General features: G+C 46.7%; 1 protein-coding gene across 9 annotated transcripts in view; it reads right to left on the bottom strand.

Moving 5' to 3' along the window:
- MTUS2 (microtubule associated scaffold protein 2) overlaps window positions 1-22,442 on the bottom strand; it is a 322,372-nt gene that overhangs the window by 21,463 nt on the left and 278,467 nt on the right. For all 9 annotated transcript variants that reach the window (XM_063332005.1, XM_063332046.1, XM_063332065.1 and 6 more), the window contains 2 exons: window positions 10,240-10,306; window positions 3,225-3,439 (listed from right to left, as the gene is read on the bottom strand). In XM_063332005.1, coding sequence (XP_063188075.1) covers window positions 3,225-3,439; window positions 10,240-10,306 — 282 coding nt within the window. The remainder of the gene's footprint in view (window positions 1-3,224; window positions 3,440-10,239; window positions 10,307-22,442) is intronic.

Genomic DNA, 22,442 nt, shown 5'->3' with positions numbered 1-22,442 from the left:
TGGTGAGCAGCTTTCCAACCCAGCCTGTCAGCCTCCTCCGATCCAAGAGCACTTGGCACAGGATGGGTGTATGGCAGAGTAGGAATTGAAAGGGAAAACCTGCTAAAACTCATCATGAGATGCTAACGGAACCATGGATTGAAAAGATGGGCTTAAACTCTGAGATACTAGGGTCACAGCAGCACTTTCAAAGCAGTAGAGAAAAATGTTTGTCTTAACTTCAGTAATTCAAGGAACAAAGAGCCCTGGAGCAAACCAAAGGGCTGGAGGAGACAGAACTATTTGCCCAACAGAAGGAAAGATGTGTTTCCATTGTTTCTGTGTGGTGATTAATAGAATGACAATAGATAAGAACACGAGAAAAATAAGTATACTTCTAGTCAAGTCCTATGGTGACCTATATCACCCTTTCTTGCACTGATCAACTTGAGGGAAAAAAACCCACCATCTCTTCTTGTGGTCTCGGAAGTTTGCAGAAACACTTCAAAGAGCAGCAGAGAGAAACTATCTCAGCAAAAAATTAACTCGCAGAACAAATTCCTTCATAAATGCTTATGCCTGGTGATCCAGGAGAGGCAAGGCTTGCAGCTAGAGCTAATACCTTCTACTAGGCAAACTGGCACACTGACACAGTGAAAGGAAAAAGAAGCCAAGGCTTTTGGGAATACCACCCATCCTTCATATCAGAAAGCAAAGCAGAAAATTTGAGGGGCATTGCAAGAAAACCATCTTGCATAAACTGAAATCAGAACCAAATCTTCATCTCTAAGAATTTACAGAGAAAGATTTTGAAAAATCTGGTTTAGAACACAAAAACCTATTTGACAGCACCTTCTAATGCATCTTTGAAAATCAATGCACTAACAGAAAAAGGTAGTTTGTCCAGGACAAAACAACCCAGTCAGATAAAGCCTTTGTGTTGCATGTTATAAGCCTGCAAATCAGTAACAACTATCAGGCACAGCAACTGAAATAGGTCAAATCCAGCAAGAGTTCTTCAGCAAACCCCCCACTGAAGAATCAAACCAAATTGCATGGCTGTCCCCAGGGCAGCAGGAACTCTGGGACACAGGCTGGGATGCCGTGTGTCTGACCTGGCTGTCTGACCCATGTGCCAGCGAGGACCACGCTTGTGCCCGGCCCCGGCGTACCGTTGCTGTTACACAGTAAATCTAACACCGGGCAGCTGTGGCATGAGTGACATAAAACTGTCACCGTCTCAGTTTGTATTTGCATTCCCATCCCAGGAGTGTTTTACAGTGCATCAAGCGCAGGCAGCAAATGGTGTCATCTCCCGTTTTACAAACAGTTGACCTTAAAGACAGTGGGCTGCCGCCTCTGCTGCGCTGTGTCGGTGCTCTCCTCTCCCATGAGCTCCCCGCAGGCCAGCCCCCCTCCCTGGCTCCTGGAGGTGCTTCAGCTACGGCCACACAGTGCCGCACCAGCCTTTACCTCTTAAATGGTCGAAATTAGCTCAGGCACAGGGTTCTGCTGATGGGGGTGGTTCGCTTCTGAAGCCCACAGCTAGCGCTGTCATCGTCCTTGGGAACCACGTGGGGCACGTCTGTGCTCTGCCCTGGGCATGAGCAGGGGGGAGCAGCAGCTCTGGAGCCTTGGCCACAGGCTCCTGCTTGGCCACAGGCTCCTGCTTCAGGCAGCAGCCCCAAAATGCGCACTAGAGATACCCTGAGATACAGAGCATGCAGACATAAAACCTTCTCCTCGACCTTTCGTTGCCAAAGGTTGTTGCTGCCAATTTACGTTGCCTGAGAGAGGGAAAAAAGTCACCCTCTACCAACTCCAGCTGCCCTGGGCATTGGCAAAATCCCCAGGATGGAGAGAACGATGCTGGCAAACAGGGGGTCTGTTGGCTAGGCTCACGTTTCGCAGATCTCTGGCCCTTGCACTGCATCAGACACCTGGGTGGCATGCCCATGGCAGCCAGGGCTGTGGCATGTCAAAGTCCGAGGGCACAGACTGCAGAGTGCACCTGAGTGCAGCAGATACTCGTGTGAGAAAAGCCCTCACGAACTGTGGGCAATGGTAAGGGTTGCAGCTGGAAAAATCAGATCTGTATCCGATGCTCACTGAGTTCCAAATGAGAAAAGGCAAGGTAAAGGCATTATTGCCACAACCCAGAGCAGGATGTTCTGCCACCATGTGAGAGGTGCCCATAGGTGAGTTAGTGTTTGTTCACTCCAGCCATTAAAAATAAGACTAAAGTAGCTGTATGTGAGAGTATTCCTACCTGCAGAGAGTAGTATTCCTACCTACATGCAGAAAGCAAAGCAGGGAGAAACACTTGGAATGTACAATCTAAGAGATTAGACTGAACGGTGGAGCAGAAATCAGGGAACACAGAGTGTATCACCGGTGTTTCGGCTACGTGTTGCATGGGCCCTATCACTTTGCTCTACCGCCCTTTAATTAGCATTGCAAATAACAACAGGCAGGACTATGCTGGCCTTACCTGTGTTGAGCAGGTTCTAGTTCAACCCTTGGTTTCATATACATTGGCTACAATAGGTGTGTTGGGTAGTAGTATGCATGGGGAGCAGAGCTAGTCTTAATATTTGTGTTGTAAAACATCTGGAAGCATGTGAAGACAAGACATGGAAATGTAATGTGCTACTATGTAAAAATACCTATAGGAATAATAGGGAGGAAAAGCAATAAAGATAATCAGGAATATATTATTCCAGTCATCAGTTCGTTACCAACACCTTCATGAGGAGAGGCTGAGGGAGCTGGGCATGTTTAGCTTGGAGAAGAGGAGGCTGAGGGGAGACCTCATTGCCCTCTACAACTACCTGAAAGGAGGTTGGAGAGAGGTGGGTGTTGGCCTCTTCTCCCAGGTGAATAATGACAGGACCAGAGGAAATGGTCTGAAGTTGCGGCAGGGGAGGTTTAGGTTAGATATTGGGAAGAATTACTTTACTGAAAGAGTGGTCAGGCACTGGAACAGCCTGCCCAGGGAGGTGGTTGAGTCACCATCCCTAGAGGTGTTTAAGAAACGTCTAGATGTGGCACTTCAGGGCATGTTCTAGTGGCAGAGATTGTAGGGGTTTTTTTGTGTGTGTATGGTTGGACTCAATAATCTCAAAGGTCTTTTCCAGCCATGAAGACTCTATTATTCTATGATGGAGTGTTCAATATATTTCATTACCTACACCCACTCAGTATTGGCATGGTCTACTCTTCACAGGGAACAGGCAGAGACTGACCTGATCCTGATGCTGCAATTTGACTTGCTCCAGCTGGAGGCTGTGCTGCTCCTGCAGGCTCTCCCTCTTGGTGTCGTACTCCTTCTGCAGCTGCTGCTCCAGCGCCTGCAGCTCCTCCTGCTGCTGCCTGCGAAGCCGCTTCCACTCCTCCTCAAAGCGCCTCTCCAGCTCCTCCTTCTCGCTCTGTAGTTTCTTCCATCTCTCTGTGTTGAGGGCTGTGGAGACAAGACCGTACGGTCAGGCTCTGAGCTCCTCAGGAGCAAACAGTGGCGTTGATCTGTTTGTGCAGCACTGAGCGCAGTCGTTCTCGCCGACCCTGGGGCTCCCATGAATCTCAGCCATCAACAAGCTCTCCCTGTCCCTTCTCTCTCTGTCCCCATCTCTCACACACACATACACACAGGCACTTGTCTAAATAGAGGCACTGCCAGACTATGCAAAGGCCAATGCAAAACTGGAATCTGATTAAGTATAATAATAATAATAATAATAATAATAATAATAATAATAATAATAATAATAATAATAATAATAATAAATAAAAGCAGGGAACTCCATGGACCTGCAGGATGACTGGATGTCCGCTCCTGGCCAGCATAGTCTTGGATCCACAAATTGAGGCTTTGGGGCTTTTACTTTGCCTTGGATATAAGAAACAGCATGTGAGACAGTTGCTTGACACAAAGCCTTTCAACTGGGATATGAGATTTTCCTTATTTCCTTCTCTCAAGCCACAGTCTTGGCTAAGTCGCCACTTCCAATGATGTGCCAGGAAGGCAGAGGATGCTTGGGCTCTCAAGGTGCATCCTATGCATATGGTATGCAGGGGGTACGATTGGCCACTTGACTGGGAGAAGGAGATACATCTCATGCATCCCGTTTTCCGGCTGTTAGAAGCTGCTCACACCATAAACCTGTTTTTTTCACCAACTCCATCAAGGACCTCTTGAATCCATGAATGCATGCTTGCTTAAAATATTTTTATATATTGAAACCACTATCTTGTGTGCTTCACGGAGTCAAAGAGTGCAAACGAAAGGCTGGTACTGAAGGCAATCAGAAGTTGTGAAATTTTTACTCTTGTGAACTAACCCAGTGACCATGTCTCCAAATACACAACCATGTCTACAACTAGTTTCAGGAGCTGCAACTCCAACAGTTCTATTCAAGGATATCCAGTTTATTTCCCCTTTTGGTTCCTGACCTATATTGTTCCCCAGGTCCCAGGACAGCAGTGTCACGAACACTGTCTTGGCCTTTTGCTTTGCTAAAGAACGGTTGCAATCAATCCAGACTGAAGACCTGTTGTAAATTGGACAAGGTCAGCCAGACTACATTTAGACAGCAAGTTTGCTCACTTGCAAAGATCTAACAGGTAAGAAATAACTAAAATCATCATGACCATAACGTTTAGAACAGCACTAGAGAAGAAGAGATGTGATTTTAATGGCACTGCTAGACCTTTGTTCTGATTTAGACCCATAGCGGGTTTAGAAAAATGATCACGTTTTGGATGTAACATCTGTATTAGCCACTCATCCATCCTTTGCCTTTCAAAATGCACGTGCCATGCACAGACCGGTATGGCATTGTAAATCAGTGAGCTGGAAGCAGCTGTCTCCTTGGGTAGACAACTTCTCAACGTTTCAAAAACGTGTTTATCCTACGACCATATATTTGCTCAGTATCTGGCAAAGCCCCCGATGTTTTCCTGTCTCTTTCTACTATGGTATCAGACTATGCTCATTTGTTTTCAGGATAGCAACAATTTGTCAAAGTTACCTATGGCTGTGACCACAGCTCACGTTAGGTGCATCCGTGCACAGTAATTTGTGCACCCAAGCTAGCCATCCCCTTCCACAGAGCTATTTTTCGCCCTGTTTAGATCTCTGCTTCCACACTCAGCGGACACCAATATCCGGACTTGCTCAGTACATCCAAACAAATATCATTACTGGGGTCCTGTTCTGATCCTGATGTTTTCTGGAGCACTAAGAGGGACTCTGTGTCCCTTTCAAGCTCTCCGCTGCTTACAGAAAGAGAGGAAGTGAGCCTGAACCAGCGAGCTTAGCACGGCAGCAGCGGCACACAGAAAGCTTTCCTACCTGCCTCATACCCAAAATGGAACAGCACAATTTATATGGCCATTAGCTGAAAGGTCTTGTCTCCTGGCAGTTTGGTTTATCCCTCTAAACTCTCTCTCTTGCTTTTTGCTTCTTGATTTTCTTTGGCATGCAAAGCGATCCCGGAGCTGGAGGACAAAGGATAACGCTCACAGCTCTGCGTTCAGTAGAATTCAAATTTACTCAAGCTTTAAATTGGAGCCGTAATGAACACTCTCTCTCTCTAGCCACTCTAATGAGATTACCCAGCACACAGGGAGGGCTGGGCAATGAAATGACATGCTCTAACCAAAAGCAAGTCCATCTGAAACACTTTCTGCAACCTGAAACACAAAACTGTTCACACCTTGCAAATCAAACCTGGATGCAGGTGCAAAATGGAGGGAAGAGGAAAGCAGGGAAAGAGTGTCTGCATGGCACGTTCCCCGCACACCCAAAAATGCTATTGGAAGCAGAAAATGAGGCCATTGCCCAGGAAATGTTCCCTATACTGATAACAAGGGGTGATCCCTATCACAGTCTCCCAGACCGAGACAAACGAGGCCAAGGACTGAAGTGGTGAAGAAAGACTCAATCTCTTCTTAGGCAGGAGACGGACCTTTGGGCCTGGCTCGACTGGGACAGGAGTAGCAGAAGGTGACACCTGTGCAGCCTAACACAAGATCTGCGGCTCCCTTACCCAGCTGGGGAGCAGGAACCGGAGTGGGAGAGCCTGCCTTGCTGGAGCCAGCCTTTAACCAGCAGAGGCTTCAGAAGGTGGTTCTGGCAAACCAAGCTGAATCGGCTCCAGCAAGGCCCCAACATCACATACCTGAATTTTGCTTTCAGGCGCCTGGATATGGGTACCGTAAAAGTGAGCTCCTCTTGTAGGGGGAAACAAAAAATCACTAAGAAAAGTTATATAAAAGTATTATTGACGTGGAACAAGACAAACAGAGCACAACTGCTAACCAGAGTTACACCCTGGTTTTCTTCTCCCTTCTCTGTAGGTATTTCAATTGCTGCTTACAGGCTGGAAATGACTCTGACATAACATGGCATTTCCCGGGATGACAGCGTGCTGGGTTAAACGAGAGCGGATGCTGTTGCTTCTTTACTCCAAAGCACATGGTGGCTTTTACAGCACGCAACAGATGAGCAAAACCCATTTTGGGCTGGGCTGGGAAGGTGAGGGAAAGGGAGATGTCACTAATGGACTGATCCTCCCCCACAAACCCAGCCTGAGCGGCAGCCCAGCCTCCCCAGCCCTGGCACTTTGCATTCAGGGGGGTAACTCCCATGGGAACCGAGGGGGCTGGCGTCATGCGCCCTCAAACAAGGGACTGTCTGCTTCTGACATGAGAAATGGGCTCTTCGCCATGCAGACTCTGCTCTTCCTCCTGACCCTTGGCCACAGACAAATCACAGCCACTTCACTCAGGTTAAGGGTCCTCTAACTGGGAGGCACATCCACAAGGAGGTGGAACACAAGCTTTGGCTTTCAAACTCTTGTGAAGACAGATAATACAAATTTTAAACTTGACATCTGATCGTCTTCCATTCATCTGGGTTTTTATGAATCTCTTTACCTCCTCTCAACTCACTTCACGTGTCATTTGCCTGACAGCAAAGGAGCAGGTAATTCTGACATTTAATTTCCATTAGTTTGAAAGGAAACAGATGGTGTTCAAAACCTCTTTATTCCAGGAGTCTCTGTTGCAGCTGAGAAGTGCTTATATTTATAATTCATAAAGATGGGTGTCTTGAGTGCAGAACGATTGCTTGTCATGTTTTTCTAGCCTTGGTATTTCTAGCAAAATACATGAGCAAATCTTATTGCATAAAATAACAAGTCCCTCAGCGTTTATAGAGGCCACATTCCTCCTCAGGGCTGGGAAGGGAGAAGCGTTATCCTATTTCACTGCACGCTGGTTTCAGAGGGAGTGCGATACTTCACAGGAGTGCTGGGGGTAAAGGTGGATGGCGTTATCCGAACCTAAATATTTTGCCTGGCTTCACAAGGGTGCAGGTCTCCCTAGGCTGTTTACACATGCTCCATCACTGCTATTGCTTCAGCAGTGGTTTTATTTACCAAAAGAGATTTCCTTAAAAATACATTTCATTTTTCTGAACAGTGGATTGCATCTCCCAGTTTCATTGCTTTTTATAGCAGAATCCTGCAGTTTCTGTTGAAGCTAACAAAGACTGTGTGCTTTCAAAACCAAGCACATTCAGTCCCTAAATCACAATTCTGAATTAGAGCTATTGCCTAAACAACTCAATGCTGAACACACTGCCTGTATCAACCCTGGCTAGTCCAGCCTTGTACTGACTCATCCAGGCATTTGCAGCAGTGAGTCTGACACGGTGAGTTTACACATGAGAAATCAGGAATTTCTGACCACCACCCATGCGGTTTAACCAGACTGGTTATTTTTAAATTAATGAGAGACTACTTATCAAAGTGACCGAGACAAGTCAGAACTACAACCTGGTTGTAGTCAAAATAACCTGCTCTGTAGATTTTCCCTAAACTTCTTCATACAATCACCTATAATTGCTGTTGTCAAATAAATGACGGTTTCATTCTTTATTTGCATAAAGCTTGGCACAATGTGTACAATATTGTTCAACATATGGATTCATCTGATAGCAAGACCAAAATAACCTTCCTATAATGCAGGCAGGCTTCATGGATCCAGCAGCACCCTGAGCCACAGCTTGCACTGCTTTCGAGACAGCAGAGAACTGCACTGATGAGAGCCACTCTCATGCACCTGCCATTTGCCGTTTCACCTTGCCCATGGATTTAAAACACTGGCAGTTTCACAAAACTTAATTTTATAATTTTCTTCCAAAGGAAAACAGACTGTCCAGCAATTTTTGACTTACACTAAAAAACATACACATTCATCTTCCATATGTATGGACACATACCAGGATTTGTACTACTGATGAATTTTTTCACATCCTGCTGGAGTGCAATACCTGCCCATGTTCATCTTTTTGTCCATCCCTACTGGGAATCCTTCTGCCCGGGCCCGTTGCATCTCGGGGTTGTACAGAGAGGATTACCTCCAACAAGCAGGACAGGTCACCAGCCACCCCTGTTCAGCATCTCGGTGTCTCCCAGAGTGATGGCTAGCTCAGGAAGAGGTGGCCTGTGATGGCTCCTCTCCAGTACACATGCCCACAGGACCACTGAGGAAAGGACTATTTCACACCATCTTTCCCCTCTCCGAGAAAGAAAGCACATACATATCCATGGCTAATCTCCCTTCTGAAGCAGTTACAGCTCAGCTGAGACCTCAGACTGCTCTTCCAGAGTATTTGGGTGTTCCTACCAAAACTGTCTCCACGTACTCCACCAGGACTCGGTTTTGTGCAGAGGAGGTATCTATTGCTGCATGCACAGGAGCAGTGGCAAGGGCAGGCAGTGCAGTGATCTCCTGCACATGCTGCTCTGTGACCCCCACATGGGCACTCAGTTACCTCCCTGGCAAAGTTCTGCCACAAAACCACCAGTGATTTCTATTCACTTCAGCTGTACAAACATGGGGTAAATGAAGCAGAGCTCTTTATCTCCAGCACTGTACCTCTCTTTCCTTCCCATGTCACCGCCACTTGCAAAAGCACTCATGAAAATGAGCAAACCCAACTTCTCTCTCAGATTAGAAGTGGGTATTCAATGGAGAGCTTTGGGTGTGCCCTGGCTAAAGAATGCACTGGTGGCAACAACTTCTCTGTGAGAGTTGTGGAGATGCAGAGGATGGATGAAGGCAGGCATCAGGGAATAATTAGAAATGCTGCTTTCCTATTGCTGCAGTATGCTTTGGCCACGGGGACAATAAAGCTCGCTGTGAAATGATGATCAGACAAAAGAATTTAAGAGGAGCACAGCAGGGAGCACAAGCTGTTGGGCATGAAAAAAGGGCTGGGATCAGCTTCTCTGCACTGGGTTGTCATAGCCAAGGTGAAGAAGCATCACAGGGAGGATCTGCAGCTCTGCCCAGCTCACAGGGTCTGAGCCCCATTTTGCAAACCGTCCTGCCAGATGGCATAATCTGGGCTTACTGTGCGACCCAGCACCTGGGCTCCCACTTGCAGGGAAAGCTGAGAGGTCCCCCCTGTTCACAGCTCCAGTCACCAGTGGTTCCAACACCTTTTGGTACTCAGGGTGTCCCCTGCCCTGATGGTCCTCCCTCCAGGGGCCCTTCCTCTTCTCCATTTGCCCTGCGGTAGATGAACCCAATGTCACACCCATTCTGGGCAGATTTAAGCCCAAAAGAACTCAGCCTGTTGACTGAAGCCAGCGCAAAAGCCCATCTTCTCTCTCAAGAATTGAAATGCCTTTATGCCCTCCCTGTCTCTCCTGTCTAGATCAGAAACCAGACAGGAAAAATGATGCACGCAGATACAGGGGGAATACACAGAGAAAAGCACAAACATGCTGCTTTTGCCGCCTTTCAACCAGGAAGAGACCTGTCACTAACAAGAAAGTTCTGAGCTTGGTGTCCTTCAGTTTGTAGCTGAACTGCAAAACATGTAAACGTACATATAAGCGATACATTCCCAGGCACCGTGCACCACAACAGACCCAAGTTCCCACTTCTCATCACGCTGTGCTTTCTCCTTGGCAGTGGTGGTACATAGTTTGAGAACGGAAGCTATGAGTTTGTGAAGAACCATTTGTCTGGTAAAGATGATGCACAACCAGCTCCAGTGTGTGTTGTGATGGACCCACCTCCACAACAAAGGGGTAAAACCATGGTTCCCTGCAAAGCCCCAAACCCCCTTGCCACTGGGCTTCAGAAGACACTTCACCGTATGTATGCAGGTTCCCCAGGACCAGGTCACAGGGAATTACAGCTTTTGTGTAAAGTGAGAAAAATGACTTTGCTTGTACTACTTACCGACTTCATCCCTGATCTTTGCAAGCTCGACTCCTGACTCCTTTATTTTCACAAGGGCATTTTCATTCTAAGGAAAAAGAGAGAGAAATATGTATAGTCCCCAGGTTTATCCCAGATAAGCACTTTCACATGTTCATTGAGTAAAACAGATTAGATTGATTCCTCAGATATTTTTTTTCCACTTTTTTTTTGGAGAGTGGCATGGATTCTAATTAACTCATTCAGTTTTTAAATCAAGCTTAGGAGCCACAACTCACTGGCTACAAATACCTTGTATCTCTATGAATGCATATACACACACTCAGGTGCACAGGGCAGCACAGAATACTCTATTTACTCCTATGTATCTAAAAAGACATTTCTATTTTTCTATCATTTTGTGTTCGATCTGTGCACCATTTATGGCTGGACTGCATACGTACAAGATGGTTTTACTAATTCTGGTAAAACACTTTTATCTACTCATGCCTGCATTTAACCACCTCCAGACGTAGTGATAAGCTCACACTGCCAAATTTGAAGAGCAGATTACTGTACTTACACCGTTCTAGGCATGGTGGGCATACCCATACAGACACCACTAACAGCCTCATGTTCATGCCTATTTCCACATTGATTTCTGATATTTTAGTTTCTGTAAAGGACAAGAGCTCCTTTCCTTGACCTGTCTCAAAAGAAATCTGAATACTTAAGGAATCAAAGCAGATGAGCTGCCCAAAGGAAAATTAAAACATATTTATGTTAACAATGCTAAGGTGTTATTGCTAAAACGCAAGGACTTTGTCAGCATCTCACGAGTGCTGTGCAAACTGACAAAGAAAAACCTCAGGAAATTCTCCTGGAGTTTGGTTTAGTACAATAAATCCCGGCATAACGGTTCAAACATAAGGGCACTTTAAATTGGAATGTATCCTGAATCACATTAGGAAGAAGACAAAGGAACATATCCTGCTGGGAAGATCACCAATGATTAGGAAAACTAGATCAGGCTATTATAAATATGTCCTAGGTTAGAAAAGGACAAGAATATTTCAAGGACACTACAAAAAAAAGCATATTCAAGAGAAAAGGCAATGTAGTAGTAAATGGAATTAGAAAGAGTCCTAGAAAGTAAATCTTTTGGTAATAAGCAAGCAAGGCTAATAAAAATCTAGGGCACAGAAAGGATTAGTTCAGCAGCAGGATACAGAGCAGGTAGGAGAGCATATTAACTCTGTTTTACCAAAATGAAAGTGGAAAAAAAGAAAGATTTCAGAGCTTAATGTTTCTGCTTATTTTTCCTGCATCTAGTTTTTAACTCTGTAAAGGGAAATAACACAACAGCTTTATTTTTTGTAATCGCAGGAAATCGGAATCCGGAATTTAAATTAATCCTTTACACACAGCCCTTTTGGGATGATTTCTACCAGATCCAAGGGACACACTTTGAGGAAGGTTTTGCTGTAAATAGAGCAATTAACTGAGCTGGTTTGAGAGCCCTGGGTGCCTGAGGAGAATCAGGCGATGTGGGCATCTTTCTTATTCAGTTATGGGCAGAAGCCAGGCACGCAAGGCTAGGCTCCTCCGCGCAGCCAGCTCCATACATTGCTGAGTAATGCCCAGGGCATTCTGTGCCAGGACTGCAGAGCCTCCCGTCCTGACCGACTGCATTAGGCTCAGAATGAAACAGAGTGGGTTGTTTGGGCTTTTTTTTTCCTTCTAATTAATATAAAATCTATGAAAAAATAAAAATGTCTGGATAAATATAGGCTGGTATGTTGGAAAAACATAGGCCTTCACACAGATTCCCAGACCAGCAGTTTTACAGATATAAGGTTTCCCCTTTTGGAGAACATCGCTGCATCTGCTCATACTGCTTGTTTAACTCACTAGAGTCATTTTAAGAAGCGTTCTTGACAGATTGCCAGGACTGGTGCCCTTGAAGGCGTGTGCACAGGGATATACTGGATGCGGGGCTTGCAGACTGGAAGCACCCACTCAGATTACCAGCTCCCACTATTTGAAAGAAAAGCCATTTAAAGCAAGGGGCTCTGTATAAACCATTGCCAGCACCTACAGATAAACAGAACTCAGTGGAATTGTTACTATTCTACTTACGTGAAGAAAATGAAAAGCAAGTAAAAAAAAATCACACCCTATGGGAAAAAGAAGTTGTTAAAATTTTGATCCCCCAGAAGAAATATTACAGACTCCTTTTTTTTACCTTATGTTGTCTCTTAGATAGAATCACAGAATCATAGAATCATAGAATTGTCAGGGTTGGAAGGGTCCTTAAAGATCATCCAGTTCTAACCCTCCTGCAATGGGCAGGTACATCTCCCACTAGATCAGGTTGCTCAGAGCTCCATCCAGCCTGGCCTTAAAAACTTCCAGGGATGGGGCATCCACAACTTCTCTGGGCAACCTGTTCCAGTGCCTCACCACCCTCATGGTGAACAACTTCTTCCTAATGTCCAGTCTGAATCGACCCATCTCTAGCTTTAATCCATTCCCTCTAGTCCTGCCATTACCCGACATCCTAGAAAGTCCCTCACCAGCTTTCTTGTAGGCCCCCCTTAAGATACTGGTAGGCCACTATAAGGTCTCCTAGAAGCCTTCTTTTCTCCAGACTGAACAACCCCAACTCTCTCAGTCTGTCCTCACAGGAGAGGTGCTCCAGCCCTCCCTGTTCATCCAGGCAGGTCTCCTAGCATTCTTTCCTGCCTTCCTCTTTGTCAGTATAGTTTGCTCCTGAACACGGAGAAGGTGATCCTTGAATACTGACCAGCTGTCCTGGGCCCCCCTTCCCTCTAGAGCTTTGTCCCACGGCATTTTGGCCAGCAGATCCCTGAAGCGATCAAAGTCTGCATGCCTAAAGTCCAGGGTCGTAAGCTTGGAACATATCCTCCTAGTTGCCCTGAGGATCTTAAATTCTATTGCTTCGTGGTCACTGCAGCCAAGGTTATCCCTGAGCTTCACATTGGTCACCAGCCCTTCCCTGTTGGTGAGAACAAGGTCCAGTATAGCACCTTTTCTGGTTGGTTCCTCTACCATTTGGAAGAGAAAGTTGTCATCTATGCATTCCAGGAACATCCTGGATTGTTGGTGCCTTGCAGTGTTGTCCCTCCAGCAGATGTCAGGGTGGTTGAAATCCCCCACGAGGACCAGGGCCTGTGAACGTGAAGCCACTTCTGTCTGCCTATGGAGGGCCTCATCTGCTTGGCTTTGCTGGGCAGGTGGCCTGTAGCAGACCCCTACTGTGACATCACCTTCCCCTATCTTCCCTTCAGTCTTAATCCATACACTCTCAACCAGCTCATCGTCCTTCCCCATGTGGAGCTCTACCAATTCTAGCTGGTCACTGATGTAGAGGGCAACACCTCCTCCCCTCCTACCCTGCCTGTCCTTCCTAAAGAGCTTGTATCCGTCTACCCCTACATTCCAGTCATGGGAATCATCCCACCAAGTTTCAGTAATAGCCACTATGTCACAGTGGCCCTTAATTTATCATGTTTATTGCCCAAGCTGCGTGCATTCGCACAGACGCACTTCAGCTGGGCTGGCCCTGTCACCCTCTTGTGGGAATCCCCCTTGATTCCCTTGGGGTGTCCCGGTGCGTCGTCTCTGGCTTGCCTTAGGGCAACAAGTTGAGAGCCCTTACTAGGACTCCATCCCTCTGCCCCTGATGTGCTGCCCCACTGTTTGTCACAGGCAAGCATGACATTATTGACCCCTTCCCCCTTCAAATCTAGTTTAAAGCCCTATCAATGAGGCCTGCCAACTCCTGCCCCAGAATCCTTTTCCCCTTCTGGGATAAGTGCATCCCATTAGCTGCTCGCAGCTCTGGTGCCTCATATACCAAGCTGTGATCATAAAACCCAAAGCCCTGTCTACAACACCAGTCCCGGAGCCATGAACTGACCTGTTGACTCCTCCTGTATATTCCCTTGTCCATCGCTGATGTCAGAGGGATGGAGGAGAACACAACCTGAACTCCTGATCCCTTTACCAGTTGCCCTAAGGCCCTGAAATCTCTTTTAAATGATTGTGAGCCTCTCATTGCTACCTCATCACTTCCCACCTGAAAGACCAGAAGTAGGTAATAATCTGAATGGCTCACAAGAGTGGGGAGTTTACCTATGATGTCCTTTACCTGGGCACCAGGGAGGCAGCAGACCTCTCTCTGAAGCGGGTTCAGTCTGCATATTGGGCCCTCTGCTCCCCTCAGCAGGGAGTCACCTACAACAATGACCCTTCGATTTTTCTTTTCAGGGTCAGTTTTGATGGTTGGCCTGAGGTGAGTTGGCCTTGGAGGCTCTTCTGACCTTCAAGAGCCCTCTTCCTTGCTTGCAACCAGTTCCTTCTGCAGAGCCCCATACCTGTTCTGCAAGGGCACTGTAGGTGGTGCACTTCTTAAAGGAACCTGCTTGCTCCATTTCTTTCTTTTGTTCCATCGGACAGAGACCTGTTCCCATTGACCCTGCTCATGCGGGTTACTACGGGACAGCCGGGGGGCTTGCTGGTGAAAGGATATGGAATCCTCTGGTCCACTAAGAGTTATGTCCCGTTCTGTTTTTGTAGAGAGCAGTTTGTGGAAATGGTCAGTTTCCCTCTCACTCTCTCTGATGTTCCTCAATCATAGAATCATAGAATCATAGGGTTGGAAAGGACCTCTGGAGATCATCTAGTCCAACCCCCTGCCAGAGCAGGGTCACCTGGAGCAGGTTGCACAGGAACGTGTCCAGGCAGGTTCTGAATATCTCCAGAGACGGAGACTCCACCACCTCTCTGGGCAGCCTGTTCCAGTGCTCTGCCACCCTCAAAGGAAAGAAGTTCCTTCTCATGTTTAGGTGGAACTTCCTCTCTCAATCTACTCAATCTATTCACCTCTTCTCGGAACTCCATCTCTTCATCTTGGAGCTGTGCCACCTGGCTGAGCAGGTCATCAACCTGCTCACACCGCACACAGCCATGGTCAGCATTGTTGTCCGCTGCCAGTGAAAGGCTGTGGCATTGCTCACAGCCTCTGGCCTGGATACCAGCATCCATCCAGGTGGGTGCTGGTTTGTCCTACCCTTAAGGACATTTGGTGGTGAGACCCTCTCCAGAACAGTGGAGAATCGCCATGGTACCAGCTTAAAAATGCTATCCCATAACTCAGGCGCCAGCATGGACACCACCCTACCAGAACAGTGGACCTCCTGGCTGCCTCACACCACGCTGGGCCTGTGGTCTCCAGAGCAGCCTCTGGGGCTATCTTGAGCCACTGGTGTTGGCACAACTGAGATGCCTTCACTGTCGTGTCCCTACCCTACCAGTACTTCTTGCATTGTATTTTATTTTGGTTAGAGCTTTCTGACTGCTCTTTGGGACCTCACGTTTATGTTTCCTGGGAGGTCAGATGTGCAAGGGTTGCCCTCAGTGACCAGGCCTCAAATAGCCCCTCATTCTCTGGGGGTTCTTTTAGAAAGCAATAACACGAGTCCTTATCTTCCTCTTCTGCAAGACAGGCAAGGGGTAGTTTTGGCTAACCTTCGGATCATCCTCATGGTCTCCTGGATGCTCAGTGAACTTACAAACCCCTGATATTTTCTGTTCCTGTAACCTGCTTTGTCAGTGTAACATGACAGATTTGGTCTGCACATGTTCTTGCAAACAGTGTAAACACAATGCTAATACCAAATGAAAAAGCCTGTCCTCGTTATCATCAATGTGGCTCTGGAGATAACCAGCACTTCAGTGTCAGTGCAGCCAGGAAATTGGGAATGCCAGTGCTTAGGAAACCAAACATGACAGTAGAGCAAAACTGGATCTGACATGAGAATGTAAAGCTATCAGGTCCAATGCTGCAGTTCATATATGTCCAATGTCAAAACACCAAAGCAACTAGAAAACTTACAAGCATGCGAGGAAAAATCTACCAAAACAAATGTGTAAGAAGCCAAATTAATGGGATATCCCATTGAATTAATCAATCTTCATTCGTATTTATCTCAACAAAGTTTGAAAGGGAAGGCGGAGTAAGCAGGAACCTTTGTTGCCCTCCCGAGAGTTTTGTGTCGAACAGGTTCAGCATATCAAAGGAGCTTTGTAGGCTCCCTTCACCGGGCACGGGTGTGAGTACAGCCACTGAGGGTGAGCACTAAGGGCCAAAGGCTCAATGTCCATACTAATGACACAGCTGTTTCCCGTGGGTGAAAAGGTCATAGATGCTGTAAGGAGATTGTGAAAATATCTGGCATTTCAGGGTGACAGTTCAATGGCAAGGGAGAAAAAAATTGCTTTGATGTGATCTGGGATTAATTTTTCTTTTTTTTGGTCAAAATGTGAAACCAAAACAGTGGCTTTTGTACAAATTAAAATGTTGCATTTATTTTTCAGGTACTTTTAGTGAATGACGGATTTCATTATTGCTTGGAAAACTGATGAGAAAGGTTTTCCATTGGCTGCATCCCAGGAAATGACTCTGATACTGAAGTAATTTTCATAAAATAAAATTACGCTCATGATGGAGATGAAGGAAGCCTTCTTCCTCATACCTGTACTCTACAACACAATGATTAAGTCTTCTGTCTGGAATATGTCCTGTCTCCTCAGACAGAAAGAAAAATAGAACAACACGTTTGTTCTATGCTTAAACTACTGCGCTGTTGAATAGAAGACACAGTAGCAACTCTTTTTCCTATCATCAGCTTTCTAAGGTACAGACCTCCCAGTATTTCTGCCACGAAAGGCTCGGTGATGGACTGCATTTCATCAAGCAAAAAAGACACTGAAAATTGCACTTACGTATTCTCCATTCAAGTCAAAACTCCCTGAGGACAGACTGAGGTATGACTTATATTGGTGCAGTATCTGAGCAGCTCCAGAAAAACTGGCAGATAGCCAGGCAGGTAGGCAGAGAGGTGGGAAGGAAGGAGGAATTTTTCTTTCTCATATTTGATCAGAACTTCCTATGTTGTCCAATTAAATGTAACAGTGGCCAAAACTTAGCAGTGTAGTTCAGAAAAAGAAATCTGCAGGACTTCGAAATAACTGCATGTGAGGACCTGGACAAATAACTTGGTAAAAGATGCCATGATGCAGGCCTGAGGATGGTCAAGACACTGGTGTTGTTCAAACAGATTAAGAAGGGAAGTAGTCATGAGGGCTTGGGCGAGAGGAAAGTCTCTGCTTTAGTTTCCTGGAGCTTCAGCTAAGAGCTAGGCATCCTCGAGGATACGCTGTCAGGGAGACTGGTCAAGATTTTACTTTAGACCAGGAATAATTGTGGGATGGGGAGTCAGAGTTAAGGTTTGCCTTAGTGTATCTCTCCTCTGAGAACTGCAGACTACCTGAGAGATACTAACTCATTAGAAATGCTAATTAATTAAACCTCCATGTACTTATTAACAATAGGTAAGCAATAGTAGATCCACTGCAAAAAATGGGTCAGATCAGGCAAGGAACATCAGAAAATTGCCCAGACCCACATAGGAAGTCAACTGCAGCTAGGGAGTAAACATGGGAGCTGGAATTACCTCCCTAAATCAAAACGTCTCTCCTCCCTGCCAGCTTACATGCTTGCGTATATTCTGAGGTCCAAATATATGTACTGTATCTCCACAAACACCTCCCAGTTCTCTACGATACCTTCTAAAAATATGCACTGCACACAGATGCTCTGTGGCTCTTGTCATTAAAACTGCTCCTTCAGAATAGCTTTTCTGTATCCAATGCTTTCACAATATTGAGGGGAAAAAAAAAGAAAAAGACTGACCTGCAAATGGTGCTTAGTCACTGTTGTGCTTTTTTCAGTTCCCTGGGGCAAGGACTTATATTATAATTGGAAAGAGAAGCATATACATTGGGAAATCTCTTGTACCAATAAATATTTCAGTCGATACTTGCAGAAGCAATAACCGAATCCCACTGCAGATGATGTTCAAAATGATCTACAGTCTTCCTTCAAAAAAGAGGTGTTCTAACACTCCTGTTTCAATCATGCCAGTTATCAGGTAATCCTCCCTCATAATACTCTTTAGGTTAAAGTTTACAACCACCTAGATATCCCCCAGTGACTGTACTTTAACAAGTTTTATATTAAGCCATACATTTTTTCTTAACCTGGTTAGTAGCGTATCTCAAGCTATATTTGAATAGATTATTAGGTTAATGGAAGACACTATCAGCTTTTCATTAGACCAAGTACATGAATAGTTTTAAAAGACAAACTCTAGCAAAATATACTGCACAAGCATGTGTTTCTGCGAAGATATTTTCTATTAAGCAAATTAAATGCATTAATTCATTCTCTCCTTCCTTAATACTTAAAATCCAGGCATATATCCAGAAGAATAACATGAAAAGCTATGTGTTAGAAACGTCCCACAACTTCTCTCACACACGCCGATCTCCTGCTACCTGTAGCTATGTACTTACCTCCGCACTGACATATATTACACGACCCATATTGGTGCCTGGAAGTTCGATTGGTTTAGATTCACCCTGACATAAGAAAACATGTAGTTTTGCCTTGTTTCCTTTCTAGGATGGAGGATCAGTCCCCATCAGAAAGGAGGATCATTAGAGAGGTAAAACCTCAGGACAGCTAGAAGCTGAAAAAAATCTCTCTTCAAACTTTAAAACTCTGTGCAAGTTCCCTTTCTAACTTGTACTCCACAGGGTTATTAAAAATGTATGAAAAGCATAGCAACAAATCAAGCCAGCTGTTACTACAGAAGATGCCGGTGGTCCCTCCTTGTGTCACGAAAATCCAACCCTTACGTTTAGGCTGCAGGATAAAATTATGTAAGGCACCGCAGTGCGTGTGAAAGCGACAGTTCAGACTTGTCCCTGGTGAACCAGAGCTCTGCACACCGTAAATAAGCTGAACATCGCTCCCCACTCGGCCACCCCGGGATGCGCACACACCACTGACTCCAGCTGGAAGCAGCGGCACAGGCTTAATCACGGCAACGGCCGCCTTCCTGCCCTTTCCCTTAAGGATAAATTTAAAAGTACCGTCTCGTCCTCGCACCGAACGCAGCAAAACATCTTGGAGCAGAATTTGCCCATCCTGGCAGGACTGCCGCCAGCCGGCCGCACTGCCACCCGCCTCGCCCGGAGCCAGACGATGAGCCCCGGGGGCGATGCCACTATCAAAAAGGGGATGTCGCGGCCCCGCACACCGTGGCCGGCCTGATGCCGCCGGGGGATGGCCGCAGCGGCGGGGCCGGGGGTCGCGGAACCGGGAGCAGGGAAGGGGCAGGGGCAGGAGAAGGAAGGGGAGGGTGGCTGTTGGTGGCTGCCGGCGGCTGGGGAAGATCAGCGGGTGCGGGGCGGCAGAGCAGTCACCGGCGTGGCGGAGGGCTGCCCGCTGCCGTTCCTGCCGCCGCGCCCCGGTTTAGAATCACAGCATCATAACGGAGTTACGGAACCGGCCAGGCTGGAACAGACCCTTACGGTCACCGAGTCCAAACGTCACCCTACCGCTGCCAAGTCCACCACTAAGCCGAGTCCCGCAGCGCCACATCTACCCGTCTTTTAAATACCTCCAGGGGTGGTGACTCAACCGCTTCCCTGGGCAGCCCGTTCCAGTGCTTGACGACTCTTTCAGTGCAGGAATTTTTCTTAATATCCAAGAGGTTTGCTCAGGCGTCTCCCGAGAAAAGGGGGTCCGCTGGCTTGCCCAGAGCAGGGCAGGTCCAGCAGCGCCGTGGCGGGAACGTGTCGGGGCGAGCAACGGCCGGGAACGGTTTTGAAACTTCTCCGCCAAAGCCGCAAACGCGCTGAAATCCGGCAGCGCGCCCGGGCTCCCCCCGGGAGGCGGCTCTGGCTGATTCTCATCTTCATGCCGCATTCACAGCCACTGATCGCTGCAGTCCCCGTCCTCCGCAACCCTCAGCCGTGCCTTTAACCCGAACGTCTCCCGGCTCGCTGCCGGCGCGGCTGCTCGCCCCCACCGCTCCCCAACCGATCCTCACCGGCCCCTTTGGTCAGCTTCGGTCCTCCCGGAGAAAGGGAACCCGAACTCATTCAGTTTAAATTAAGCCACACCCCCACTCGCCCCGCACCGGTCCCCACCGGTCCCTTTGGTCAGCTTAGGTCCTCTCGGAGAAAGTGAACCCGAACTCATTCAGTTTAAATTAAGCCACATCTTGCAGGTCAAGGTGTGCAGCATTAAGGTGAGAAAAGACCCAAACCGAGAAAACAAAAGGAAAACCGAAACTATTTTAAAGAGCAGTTCCTCGGTCAAAAGCACAAAAATGCTTTTTGTGCTTTTGAGGATGAAGAAAGAGGGGTCTCTCTGGTGGGAGCATTCTCCAGGTTGGAGGTAGGTTCCTACACGGACAAGTTTGAACATACAGTTGAAGGCACCAATGCCTATGGGATTAAGATATAGAAATGGAAATAAGCATAACCGATACAGGAGCAAAAAGCTCAGCAAAGCAGGCATGTCATGGGAGAGGACAACACCTATACCCAAATTCTAGGAGAACTGGCACTTTAAACAGCAGGTTCAGACCAAAGTTTTAAATTATCAACTCTTTCTTTATTTTAAAATGCTAGAGTCAACTGCCTGATTTCAGTGGCATGTGGCACTTGATTCGCATACTGAAAGGAACAATACATTAAAAAAAGAAAATTGTCAAGCACAACAAAGCACCAAAGGCATATAGATCCATGACAGTGCAGGCTGCTGCTTCTGTACACCAAAAGAGTTGATATTTTTAGATGAGGGCCCTATGTAACTCTCACCTACTGGGGATCAAGTGACTTCAGATATGGTGCCAACCACAAGATTGGTCGTTAGGCTGGGAAAGATGGGGAATCACTGAAGAAGCGTTAAGCATAGAGGAGCTGTTTGGGGGGAGATGGCAAGGAGTTGCCATAAATGGAGCTACTGGGCTGAGCAGAGACCATTAATGGAGCTGTTCAAAGATCAGTCCTTGGGGCAAATTATAGAATCATAGAATCATAGGGTTGGAAGGGACCTCTGGAGATCATCTAGTCCAACCCCCCTGCCAGAGCAGGGTCACACAGCGCAGGTTGCACAGGAACGCGGCCAGGCGGGTTTTGAATGTCTCCAGAGTTGGAGACTCCACCACCTCTCTGGGCAGCCTGTGCCAGTGCTCTGCCACCCTCAGGGTAAAGAAGTTCCTCCTCATGTTTAGGTGGAACTTCCTATGCTCAAGTTTGTGCCCGTTACCTCTTGTCCTGTTACTGGGCACCACTGAAAAGAGCCTGGCGCCATCCTCCTGACACCCACCCTTTAAGTATTTATAAGTGTTGATAAGATCCCCCTGCAGTCGTCTTTTTTCCAGACTGAAGAGACCCAAATCCCTCAGTCTTTCTTCATAAGAGAGGTGTTCCAGTCCCCTAATCATCTCGGAAGCCCTTTGCTGTACCCTCTCCAGCAGTTCCCTGTCCTTCTTGAACCGGGGAGCCCAGAACTGGACACAGTACTCCAGGTGCGGCCTCACCAAGGCAGAGTAGAGGGGGAGGATGACCTCCCTCGACCTGCTGGCCACACTCTTCTTGATGCACCCCAGGATGCCATTGGCTTTTTTGGCCACAAAGGCACATTGCTGGCTCATGCTCATCCTGTTGTCCACCAGAACTCCCAGATCTCTTTCAGCTGAGCTGCTCTCCAGCAGGTCAGCCCACAACCTGTACTGGTGTATGGGGTTCAATAATAAATAATTATGTTCACTAATGACGCTGGTCAAAAATTAGAGGAGTGCTAATGAGATGCTGGGATGCAATGTCTGTCAATGGGAGAGTCAAAACACCATTCTTGTCAAGCTGGATGATATTTAGGGATATAGTAGTGGTCATGAAAAGAAACATAAAATACTGGGAAGTCCAGGGTCACAATCATAGGGACAAATAACAGGAATTTCAAGTAGAAGATGGAGACTCATCAGCTGGAAATAACAGCAAATAAAAGAGTGTTGCTTATTCAATCATATGACTAAGAACTATGCCTATGGTACAGCTCTGAATAAAGCACATACAACCTTAGGCTGTAGGAAAAAGAGTAGAAGGGAATTTAAATGCTTTATGGAGATCTCACCTGGAACTACACACAGTTCTGGTCACCCATGTTTTGGGGATATCAGTTCTGACGCAGACAAGATATAGCATATAGCACTGGAGAGGAAAATAAAAGTAAAGTTGAAAAAGGATAGCTTTCTATGAATACATCAGGGAGGAGAACACTTGGAGAGGGAGAAGTAGTT

The sequence above is a fragment of the Chroicocephalus ridibundus genome, chromosome 1 (assembly GCF_963924245.1).
Source record: "Chroicocephalus ridibundus chromosome 1, bChrRid1.1, whole genome shotgun sequence".
Classification (NCBI taxonomy): domain Eukaryota; kingdom Metazoa; phylum Chordata; class Aves; order Charadriiformes; family Laridae; genus Chroicocephalus; species Chroicocephalus ridibundus.
The sequence above is the reverse complement of the archived record's forward strand: the minus strand, read 5'-3'. Positions and strand labels throughout refer to the sequence as shown.